Source organism: Saccopteryx bilineata, chromosome 1 (assembly GCF_036850765.1).
Source record: "Saccopteryx bilineata isolate mSacBil1 chromosome 1, mSacBil1_pri_phased_curated, whole genome shotgun sequence".
Taxonomy (NCBI): domain Eukaryota; kingdom Metazoa; phylum Chordata; class Mammalia; order Chiroptera; family Emballonuridae; genus Saccopteryx; species Saccopteryx bilineata.
This window is the reverse complement of record NC_089490.1, coordinates 172,719,259-172,731,184: the sequence shown is the minus strand read 5'-3', so window position 1 is coordinate 172,731,184 and position 11,926 is coordinate 172,719,259. Positions and strand designations below refer to the sequence as shown.

Sequence of the window (11,926 nt, the reverse complement as noted above, 5' to 3'; positions counted from 1 at the left end):
TTCATAAATAGTTCATTAAATTTTTTTTTCATTTTCATACTTAACTGAAAATCAGTTTTTCTTCATTCTCACACTTGTGGGGAAAAATCATTTACCCACCGCGAGATGAGTTGAGATCCATTTGCTGTACGAAAGAAAATGAGCACTGCTCTCAACATAATCTGCCTCGTGTCCAGTAGAGGCGTTCTCTTGAACACTGCTGCCACCTGCTGGTCATGTGATTGTTAGATTTTTAGAAAAAGCCGTGCATAATGTTCCAGTCAAGATGATGCAAAATGCAAGTATCATTAATAGATAGTTTTGCTGACCCTGGATAATAAAAAAGAATAACTGTAATTAAGAACACTGGAATCAAACATGCAAAAAGCACAGACTCTCAAGATTACTAGGGACCTTACTAACCGTCTTCTTTATCCACCTATATTCTGTTTCGCTATTTCTGTAAAAAATCATACAGGTTCCCTTGAAAACCCACAAGATCTTTGCTAATTCAGGTGAATTTACTTTGCTATTCAGTAAATACAGGTTGGCTCCTCCTGTACATCAACATGTGTTGGGGTTACAATATGCAACAGAAAGAGCACAACGTGCCCTTAGCCAATCAGATCATGTGGGAGACAAATCGATCAAATAATCACAGAAAAGAATGTCACAACATGGGAGAAGTGTTAATTAGACACCAACCATGCTTGTTTCTGACTTTTATAAAAGAATTTTAATGAAGTGGTTTGGCGGTGGTGAGTTTCTACCTATAAGTATCAGCGAATTGGGCTGGGAAAGAGGGCAGCAGGTAGAAATTCCAGGTAGAAAGAATATTATGGGCAAAGATCTGTTGTAAGAGAAAGCATGATCCTTGCCAAGGGCTGAAGGAAGGTCAGTAGGACTAAGCAACGAGAGCTAGGTGGAGCAAGGTGACTTTGGAAGGCTATGGGCCTGAGCCACCAGGGATCTAGTGTTATGCGTTTGAGTTTTATTTTTCTGAGCAATAGAAAAACATTAATGATAAAAGCCTACACTTTTTTTTCTTTTTTGTTTTTTTTACAATGGTGAACAGATTGAAGGGGGCCAGATAAATGGAAGGAGACCAATAAGGAGGCAACAACTGGTCCTCCAGGAGAGAGAAAAGTTCAGAGAAGTATGTAGAGATCAATCTGAAGGGTGAGGAAGAAGTAGACAAGTTTGGCTTGTCCAGCTATGTTGGGCGCACAGGTCACAAAGATGGGAAACAACTGAGAATCCCTTTTGAAAGTAGACAGTCCATCCTTAGACTAACAAAGAAATATCTTCCTGTGTTAACTAGAAATATTCTATTTCCTATACGTTCTATCTCTAGTGTGTACAAACAGGTCAATTCTAATCTCTCTCCCACAAGAAAATCCCTCAAACATTAAAAAATAACTGTCTCATATCCCTGAAGCATATTTTCTTTTGGTCAATATTTTAGCCTAGTTGACCATTTTCTCATATAAGTGGTTCCAAGTTCCCTTTCAATCCTTGCTGTTTCCCTCTGAGTGATTGATTGCCAGGTTGTCCATGTCCCTCTTTAAATATAGTTCTCAATATTCTAAAGGGAGGTTTGAACATCATGAAGTAAAACATGATTAGTGCCTCTCTAATTTTTTAGATATATGGTCTAAAATTATATGGTGATCTCCTGACAATCAAGTCATATAATACTATTATTAACTTGTGTCAAGATTAATGCCAATTAATATATATTTAGTTCAAATACAATACAATTCTTTTCAACTTAATAAAGAACTGGGTTAGAGTGGATTAATTTGTTTGTCTGATGACCAGAGAGGTCTATGTAAATTGGATTGAAGCCAGTTGTACTGTCTGATTCACTGTGAGCATTAACACTATCAGAAGTCACTCTAATACAAGTTGTACAAGTGAAAGACAGTACTACAAAGCCTTGACAATACAGATCAACACACACACACACACACACACACACACACACACACATTAAGGTTCCCTGACATGTTTTTTATTTAGTTTTAAATACAGTAACCTTTACCTACATACCAGTACTGGTGCAGAATGGGCACTGTATAAATATTTGTTTAAAAAATGAATATACTCATGTGATTGCTAACTGTACTTTAAACAATTTGAAGTGATTATTTAAATAAGAAAAAACTTTAGGCCCTCAATTGTCAGTATTTTACAATATAATTATGTTCCTATTTTGGTAAGTTTTCTATTTTATTGCCTATGTAGAAAGAAGAATAATGTTCTCAGGGAATAAAATAGTTTTCCCCCTTTAAGGTCAAGATTCTGCCAAACTGCCTAGTCTCCTAGAGGAAAAAAATTGCTTATATTTGGGTAATAGTTTTCCTTGGTCAAAGGTGAATGTTAGCTCTTAGAAAGCTCACACTAGCATTCTCCCCAAAGCAAAAGGTTTTTTAAATTTTTTTTATTTTAATTGACTGTGTTTACATAGATTCTAGTCCCCCCCCAAAGGTATCCCCCTCCCTCGTGTTCCCCACAACCTCCCCCTTTCCTCCTCCCCACAACGCCCTCCCCCCTTCCCTCCAGGATTTGCTTTTCTGCTCTCTATAATGTTGTGTTATGTGTGTATAATTTCACCAATCTCCTTCCCTTCTCTGACATCCCCTTTCCCTCTGTCCCCTGTCCCTCTGGTCCCGGTGACCCCGCCTCTGTCTCTATTTCGTTCCCCAGTTCACATTGTTCATTGGATTCCTCAAATGAGTGAGGTCATATGATATTTTTTTTTCTCTGCCTGGCTTATTTCACTTAACATAATAGTTTCCAGATCCATCCATATTGTCGCAAAAGGTAAGATTTCCTTTTTCAAGGCCCCATAGTATTCTATTGTGTATATGTGCCATAGCTTTTTAATCCACTCTTCCACTGACGGACACTTGGGCTGTTTCCAGATCTTAGCTATTGTAAACAACGCTGTCATAAACATGGGGGTGCATTTCTTCTTTTGAATCATTGATGCGGTGTTCTTGGGATATATTTCTAAAAATGGGATGGCTGGGTCAAAGGGCAGTTCCATTTTTAATTTTTTTTACAGTGACAGAGAGTCAGAGAGAGGGATAGATAGGGACAGACAGACAGGAACGGAGAGAAATGAGAAGCATCGATCATTAGTTTTTCGTTGTGACACCTTAGTTGTTCATTGATTGCTTTCTCATATGTGCCTTGACCATGGGGCTGCAGCAGAGCGAGTAATCCCTTGCTTGAGCCAGCGACCTTGGGTCCAAGCTGGTCAGCTTTGCTCAAGCCAGATGAGCCCGCACTCAAGATGGCGACCACGGGGGTCTCGAACCTGGGTCCTCTACATCCCTGTCCGACGCCCTATCCACTGCGCCACTGCCCGGTCAGGCCCATTTTTAATTTTTTGAGGAATCTCTGTACTGTTTTCCACAGTGGCTGCACCAGTCTGCATTCCCACCAGCAGTGCAGGAGGGTTCCCTTTTCTCCACATCCTCGCCAGCACTTATTCTGTGTTGTTTTGTTGATGAGCACCATTCTGACTGGTGTGAAGTGATATCTCATTGTGGTTTTAATTTGCATTTCTCTAATGATTAGTGATGTTGAGCATTTTTTTCATCTGCCTATTGGCCATCTGTATGTCCTCTTTGGAGAAGTGTCTATTCATTTCTTTTGCCCATTTTTTTTTTTTTTTTTTTTTGTATTTTTCTGAAGATGGAAACGGGGAGAGACAGTCAGACAGACTCCCACATGCGCCCGACCGGGATCCAACCGGCACGCCCACCAGGGGGCGACACTCTGCCCACCAGGGGGCGATGCTCTGCCCCTCTGGGGCGTCGCTCTGTTGCGACCAGAACCACTCTAGCGCCTGGGGCAGAGGCCAAAAAGCCATCCCCAGCACCCAGGCCATCCTTGCTCCAATGGAGCCTCGCTGTGGGAGGGGAAGAGAGAGACAGAGAGGAAGGAGGGGGAGGGGTGGAGAGGCAGATGGGCGCCTCTCCTGTGTGCCCTGGCCGGGAATCAAACCCGGGACTTCCGCACGCCAGGCCGACGCTCTACCACTGAGCCTACTGGCCAGGGCCTCTTTTGCCTATTTTTTGATTGGATTGTTTATCTTCCTGGTTTTGAATTTTACAACTTCTTTATAAATTTTGGTTATTAACCCCTTATCAGATGTATTGTCGAATATATTCTCCCATTGTGTGGTTTTTATTTTGTTCATGGTGTCTTTAGCTGTGCAAAAGCTTTTTAGTTTGATATAGTCCCATTTGTTTATCCTGTCCTTTATTTTCCTTGCCTGTGGAGATAAATCAGCAAAATATATTGCTGCAAGTGATGTCAGAGAGCTTATTGCCTATGTTTTCTTCTAGGATGTTTATAGTTTCACCCAAAGCAAAAGTTTTTTAACTTGAATTGTTGAAATAGCAATTGATATTTTTTAAAAATCACCTTATTCTTTATCTGGGGATAGTTATCTATTAGTGTTATGGTAATGATCCCCTGCATTGGTATTACTGTAGACAGACTGACTAAAAAAAGGTGTGTTGCTAAAAATGTAAAATATTTATATGTTTATGTTAAAATAGCTAAATATAAAATTCTAATACTTCCCCCAAAGGAACAGATATCAGATATAAAATAATATCAGAAATACAAAGCATCCAACTAGAGCACTGATGGCATTAAAACAAAATAAAATCACTAAATTCTTCCACACAAAAAAAGTGCTTGCGTCTTGGATTAAGTTCTTACTGCTGTAGATTGTAGACTTTTAAATATGTGTCTTCCAAAAATCCAATTAAAAAACGGGCAAAGGACCTGAAAAGACAGGTCTCCAAAGAGGATATATAGATGGCCAGTAGACGTGTGAAAAGATGTTCAATGTCACTAATCATTAGAGAGATGCTAATTAGAACTACAATGTGATATTACTTCACACCAGTCAGAATGGATATCATCAGTAAGTCAACAAACAACAACTTCTGGTGAGGGTGTGGAGAAAAGGGAACCAACCCTTCTGCATTGTTGGTGAGAATGCAGACTGATACAGCCACTGGGGAAAACAGCATGGAGTTTCCTCAAAAAAATTAAAAATGGAACTGCCTTTTGACCCAGTGATCCCACTTCTGGGAATATATTTTAAGAAACCTGAAATGTTAATTCAGAAGAATATATGCACCCCTATGTTCACTGCAGTATTGTTTACAATAGCCAAGATCTGGAAACAGCCCAAATATTCATCAGTTGATGAGTGCATATAAAAGCTGTGACAGATTTACACAATAGAATACAATGTGGCTGTGAAAGAGAAGGAAATCTTAACTTTTGCCATAGCATGGAAGACCTGGATATTATTATGCTAAGTGAAATAAGGAGTCAGAGAAAAACATATACCATATAATTTCATGTATATGTGAAATCTATTAAATAAAATGGAAATAGAGGCATAGATACATGGAACAGACTGACAGCTGTCAAAAGGGAGGAGAGCCCTGGCTGGCTGGCTCAGTGGTAGAGTGTAGGCCTGGCGTGTGGAAGTCCCGGGTTCAATTCCCGGCCAGGGCACACAGGAGAGGCGCCCATCTGCTTCTCCACCTCTCCCCCTCCCCTTCCTCTCTGTCTCTCTCTTCCCCTCCCACAGACAAGGCTTTATTGGAGCAAAGTTGGCCCAGGTGCTGAGGATGACTCCATGGCCTCTGCCTCAGGTGCTATAATGGCTCCAGTTTCAACAGAGCAACACCTCTGATGGGCAGAGCATCACCCCCTAGTGGACTTGCGAGGTGGATCCCAGTTGGGCGCATGCAGGAGTCTGTCTCTCTGCCCCCCTGCTTTTCACTTCAGAAAAATACAAAAAAAAATAAATAAATAAAAGGGAGGACAATTGGGGGACGGGGCTGGCTGGATGAAAGAAGGTTAAAGAATTAGCCAAAAACATATATACAGAAACATAGACACAGACAACAGTGTGGTGACAGCCAGAGGGAAAGGAAGGCGGGGAGAGGTAAAGGGGGTAAAAGTGGGGGAATGGGATGGTGAGAGACTTCGGTTGGGACAAAAGGTGCACAAGTCAGTGTGTAGACAATGTTTTATTGATTTGTACACTTGAAACCTGTATGGTTTTGTGAACCAATGTCATCCCGATAAATTAATTAATTTAAAAAAAGGAAATACATTTTCTGTTGTTAAAAGCAAAAAAAGCAGATCACAAAATAGAATGTGTATTATAATTATACTGACTTTATTCTACCAAGACTAGGTTATCTGTTCTGATTATAAAGTAACAAGTTTGTTAAGAAATTTTGGGAAATCTAGAAAAGTATAAAGAAGAAAATAAAAAGCATTATACTCTTATAAAAATGTAAGTAAATAAAATAAAGATATGTCTTCAAGGGTTCCTTCAAGACATAACTGATAGGACCTAAAAGTCATAAAGATAAGTAGTTTACTTTTGTTTTACTCTAGGGTTTTGTGTTGTTTGTAAGAAAAATAATTTTTTAAAATTCGGATAGAATTTTGGGTTCAGTGTTTGGTTGATAACTTCTTCTTAAATTTGTTGGCATATAAAGTAGTTGAAACTGTCCTTTAACTCAGTTGTCAAGAGAGGCAGTTAGGCAACTGCATTGAACGATAAATACCTCTGGATGCCCTTCAAGCTTCATTTATAGACAGATTCATAAATTTTTTTAACTCTAGGAAGGTCATCAAAACTCACTCTTTGTGTGGTGGTTACCAGGGGTGGGGGGAGGGAGGACATAGGAGGGAGGGAGAGAGTTAGGGGGAGGGGGAGGGGCACAGAGAACTAGATAGAGGGTGGCGGAGGACAATCTGACTTTGGGCGAGGGGTATGCAACATAATTTAATGACAAAATAACCTAGACATGTTTTCTTTGAATATATGTACCCTGATTTATTAATGCCATCCCATTACCATTAATAAAAATTTATTAAAAAAAAACACTCACTCTTTGCTTTCAGCTTGGCCCTCCCTTTTCATTTTTACATACACACTTGGCCAAACTTTGACACTTACTCTCAATTCCAAAAGGAGTTCCATTGGGATTTTACAGGAATGTCACTGAATGTAACCGGGAAGAACTGCCTCATAACAGCAGTAAGATGCTCCGTCAGGAACAGGGTGAGATTCCCATTTGTTCTGGGTTTCCTTTCAGTCCTCTTGTAAATGTTTATGGTAAAGTAAAATATTTTAGAATTCTAGCATATTTCTTATTAATTATTTTCATATTTTTATCATCATTGTAGGTATTAATAGCATTTATTTTTCACTTTTTAGTTAATTATCAGTGGCATATTGGAAGAGTATTTATTTTACATTTATGCTATATTTCAGCACTTTACTAAATAATATTATTGAATTAAGAGAATTTCATAAATTTTTAAAGAATATAATATATATTGAAATGACAATTTTTGCATTTTATTTCTATACCTGTTTTTCTTATTTCTTAATGTTATATTACCACATTGGCTAAGTAAGATCTTCAGAAAATACTGAATAATGGCAGTCATGGAGAAATCTTTGATTTCCAACTTATAGAGAACTCTTTTTTATCAGTTTTATTGAGGTATAATTGATAGAGAACTCTTCTGTTTCATCTTACAGTGGTACCTTGAGATATGAATTTAATTCGTTCTGTAACTAAACTTGTAAGTCAGTCAACTTGTATATCAAACTGCTGATACTGGACCTGTGCGCCAACATGCCAACTAGCCGCAGCTTCCCGAATCACGATTCGTATCTCGGAATTTCGCTCGAATCTCGAACAAAAATATGGACCGAGTCACAGCTCTTATCTTAAAAAATTTATATGTTGGTCTGTTTGTATCTCAAGGTACCATTGTAGTTATTTATTTGCTATTGTTTTTTGATGGACATCTTTTTTTTTTTTTCTGTATTTTTCTGAAGCCGGAAATGGGGAGAGACAGTCAGACAGACTCCCGCCTGTGCCCGACCGGGATCCACCCGGCCCGCCCACCAGAGGCCAATGCTCTTCCCCTCTGGGGCATCGCTCTGTTGCGACCAGAGCCACTCTAGCACCTGGGGCAGAGGCCGAGGAGCCATCCCCAGTGCCCGGGCCATCTTTGCTCCAGTGGAGCCTCAGCTGCGGGAGGGGAAGAGAGAGACAGAGAGGAAGGAGAGGGGGAGGGGTGAAGCAGATGGGTGCTTCTCCTGTGTGCCCTGGCCGGGAATCAAACCCGGGACTTCTGCACGCCAGGCTGACGCTCTACCAAGCCAACCGGCCAGGGCCGACATCTTACATCTAAAGCTTCCTCTTATTTGTTGCTTTACTAAGAAGTTATTTTCTTAATTAAAAACTGGTTTTTAATTTTAGTAAATTCCTTTTGAATATACGTTATCACATGGTTTCCCTGTTTATCTAATATTATAAGTTACATTAATTCATTTGCATAGTGTGGGTCAAATAAGTTTGCAAATATGATGTATGTTTGCTCACTTACAGTTTGCATTGGGTGTGGGGGACAGGCTGTAAGCAGGCAGGGTCCTTATAGCCTAAGCCTAAGGCTTAGTTTTAAGACAGCCTTTCCCACCCTTTTAATCCTAAAATCTTCTCAACACTAAACTTTTCCCCACACCCTTGACTGTTGCATGATGTGGGGTGGTGCACTCTTATGAGTAATTCCATTTATGCCTCAGATAAGTGGCTTTGTATCAGATACCTCCTTATTTGTATACTAGCTTAAAGATTTTGATTTCTACAGTATAAAATGGGGCAGACTGGGGGCTCTCTCTCTCTCAGTTCCTGAAATTATCATTGCAGAGGAGCAGCAGCCAAGATGGCAGAGTGCTGAAGGAGAAGACAGTTTGTGCAGAGTCTGTGCAGAGAGAAGGAGATGGGGAACAGAGGTGAATAAGGCTGGTGAGGTAGAAACCTTTGATTCTAGGAAACTCGGATGAGTCAGTGGCTTTGTTAGCCCCGAATAGAAAAGGAAGTGTTTTCCTACTGTGTGTATTTCTTGCTCGTCGAGTGCAAGCTAGGATTAAATGTAAGGGCCCACCAGTTCTTGGTTCTGTTGTTTCATTACCGTCTGTCCGAATCAAATTCGAACCTGCGCAGGCCAGGCAGCTCTGATGGTGGCCATGGCTACTGGCTTTACACATAGTATGAACTACTCTTGAATTCCTGAATTAAGCCCTACTTGGTTGAGAGAGAGAGAGAGAGAAAGAGAGAGACAGGAAGGGAGAGAGATGAAAAGCATCAGTTCATTGTTGTGGCACCTTAGTTGTTCATTGATTGCATTCTCATATGTGCCTTGACTGGGGCAACAGCATAGTAAGTGACCCCTTGCTCAAGCCAGTAACTTTGGGCTTCAAGCCAGCGACCATGGGGTCATGTCTAGGGTCCCACACAAAGCTGGCAACCTTGAGCTCAAGCTGGTGAGCCTGTGCTCAAGCTGGGTGAGCCTACACTCAAGTGGGTGACCTTGGGGGTTTTGAACCTGGATCTTTAGTGTCCCAGGAGGACACTTTATTCACCACACCACCACCTGGTCAGGCACGGCTATCATTCCTAATGGTTCCTCCTGTGTTTGGTCTGAGCTGTCTTTTTAAAGATATCTTTAAAAAACCTCTTTTTGAATGTCTTTTAGTATCTTTGTAGAGCACTCTGAGAAATTAACACTAGGCTTAATGGTTAGAGATTCTTTCTCTCAAGGGAGTTCTTATATCTATAAGAACTTTTAATGCAGTATCATTATTAATGTAGTAGTGAACAAAATCATTTTCAAATGCTTAAAATAACTTTATTCTTACTTTATACTTCTTTATACCTTAATTGCAAATAAGCTCTGATCACTAACTCGTGATTTTTAAGGCTTCAATATGTTATACTGAGTAATTGCAGCACTCTACCTCGATGGGAACTACTAGTTTCACGTGGAAAAAACTTACTCTAGACACAAACTCATGTCAAGAGGAAGAGGGGGAGGCCTGCCAAGGGAGGCAAAAAAGACCTCCTGAACGTTCTTCTCCCTTAACAGAGATAATAGGATTACAAGGGAGGGAGGCCAGGTGATAAGGGGAAAGAATGACTAGTGGCCATTTTGCTAACATGGAGAAAGGGCTACTTTAGGTCAGTACCTTATTTATCTTTTGCTTATTAACAAGCACAAAGGAAGGCGCAATCTAGAACCTCTAGGCTAATTTTCTAAAGCCCGTTCACATGCATTTCTTTGTGTCTGCACAAAGGTCACCCACTCTCACAGTTTCTTGGTGTTTGCATCCAAGAGACATTCACTCAGGGCTTTTAACTAAAGTTGTCCAATCCAAGTCATAGAGGGTTTAAGGTTAGATGGGTGATTCCCTACAAGTAATAATTCTGAAATGGAAATCATTATCCTTTGTGAGACAGATGAAATATTTGCAGAGATTTACAGCGTGTTATGGGCATAAAATTATTTTTTGTGGAAAGCAACCCTAACTAAAATAAATGAGAAACATATGCATAAAAGTAACTTATGAGTCTATAAATGTCCTAAGTTGTCTTGTGTAGTTAAAAAAATTAAGATCATGGTCCAAATATCTTTAAAACACATTCGTTTCATCTGAGAATCTTGTTATCAAATTATGGCTCTCTAAATCAAAACATTTAATTAATGAAATGATTTCTTAAATCTAAAAATGGAATAATCATTTTAAGGATTCACCACGGACACAGTTCATTTCATGGTTCCCAGAGATTAATAACATCAGATCTTCTTAGAACCAGGAATTATTTGCTATTACAGCTGCGAATTAAGACAGAACTAATAAGTCTATGATGCCTTGGGATAGTGTCTAAGTCACCATCAATTACACTTGGGAGGGAGGAAGGAGGAGTCACTTATTACTGTACTGTTTTCCTGTAAAGTGTTTGGTTTGAGATGGAGTTCTTTGGGAAGCAGAGGAAGCCGTAGAAATATCTATTTCCATATTTCATTGGCCTCAGGAATATTTTAATCTTTGAGATTAAAAAAATCTTTTATTTGTTAATCTACCATATTTTACACAAAATTAAATTTCCCTCTATCATATTTTATTGGATTATGTAACCAAATCTCTTACGGAAATATAAAGTCAACTAAAGCATTTTTCCACTGGGGTTTGGGGTAGAGAGAAACATGCTTTATAGTAATTATCATATTTTTAGTATTTTCTTTCCAAGTTAGGGATTAAAATCATTTGAACATCTGACCTGTCAACTCTATTCATGTGTTTTTGTACTAGCTTTAAAAGTTACATGCAGTTTTCAGAAAACAACACAAATATAGTATTAAATACTTTTCATACATAAATCTACACATTTTAGAACTCTTCCCTTTCTTGTACATACCTGTATTTCCTTTTATTTTTTTTTCCAGAGACAGAGAGAGAGTCAGAGAGAGGGATAGACAAGGACAGACAGACAGGAACAGAGAGATGAGAAGCATCAATCATCAGTTTTTTGTTGCAACACCTTAGTTGTTCATTGATTGCTTTCTCATATGTGTCTTGACCGTGGGCCTTCAGCAGACCAAGCAACCCCTTGCTGGAGCCAGCAACTTTGGGTCCAAGCTGGTGAGCTTTTGCTCAAACCAGATGAGCCTGTGCTCAAGCTGGTGACCTCGTGGTCTCGAACCTGGGTCCTCAGCATCCCAGTCGACGCTCTATCCACTGCGCCACCACCCGGTCAGGTCATACCTGTATTTCCTTAAACATGAAGACACCCCACAGTGCAGCTATAAATCCTGGACCCTTAAAAAAAATGAGAAATTTAATTAAATTGGTTATTTTTCTGTGACTGTACTCGCATGGTAAATTGGAGAACTAACCTGACACTTTAATCAAATAACTTCTTTATTGTAAAAGTGGTATAACAATATTGTCAAGAAAACAATCTTAGCCTTAACATTAAGTTAAATTAAGTAACATTGGGTAAAAAAAAATGAAGGTTTTTAAATT

The 11,926-nt window shown here is 39.5% G+C and overlaps 1 protein-coding gene across 1 annotated transcript in view; it reads right to left on the bottom strand.

Moving 5' to 3' along the window:
* Positions 1 to 213: 213 nt before the first annotated feature.
* The window catches only part of TMEM144 (transmembrane protein 144), a 60,721-nt gene continuing 49,008 nt past the window's right edge, over positions 214 to 11,926 (bottom strand). Inside the window, 2 exon segments of the mRNA XM_066252688.1 lie at positions 214 to 309; positions 11,666 to 11,719. Coding sequence (XP_066108785.1) covers positions 214 to 309; positions 11,666 to 11,719 — 150 coding nt within the window.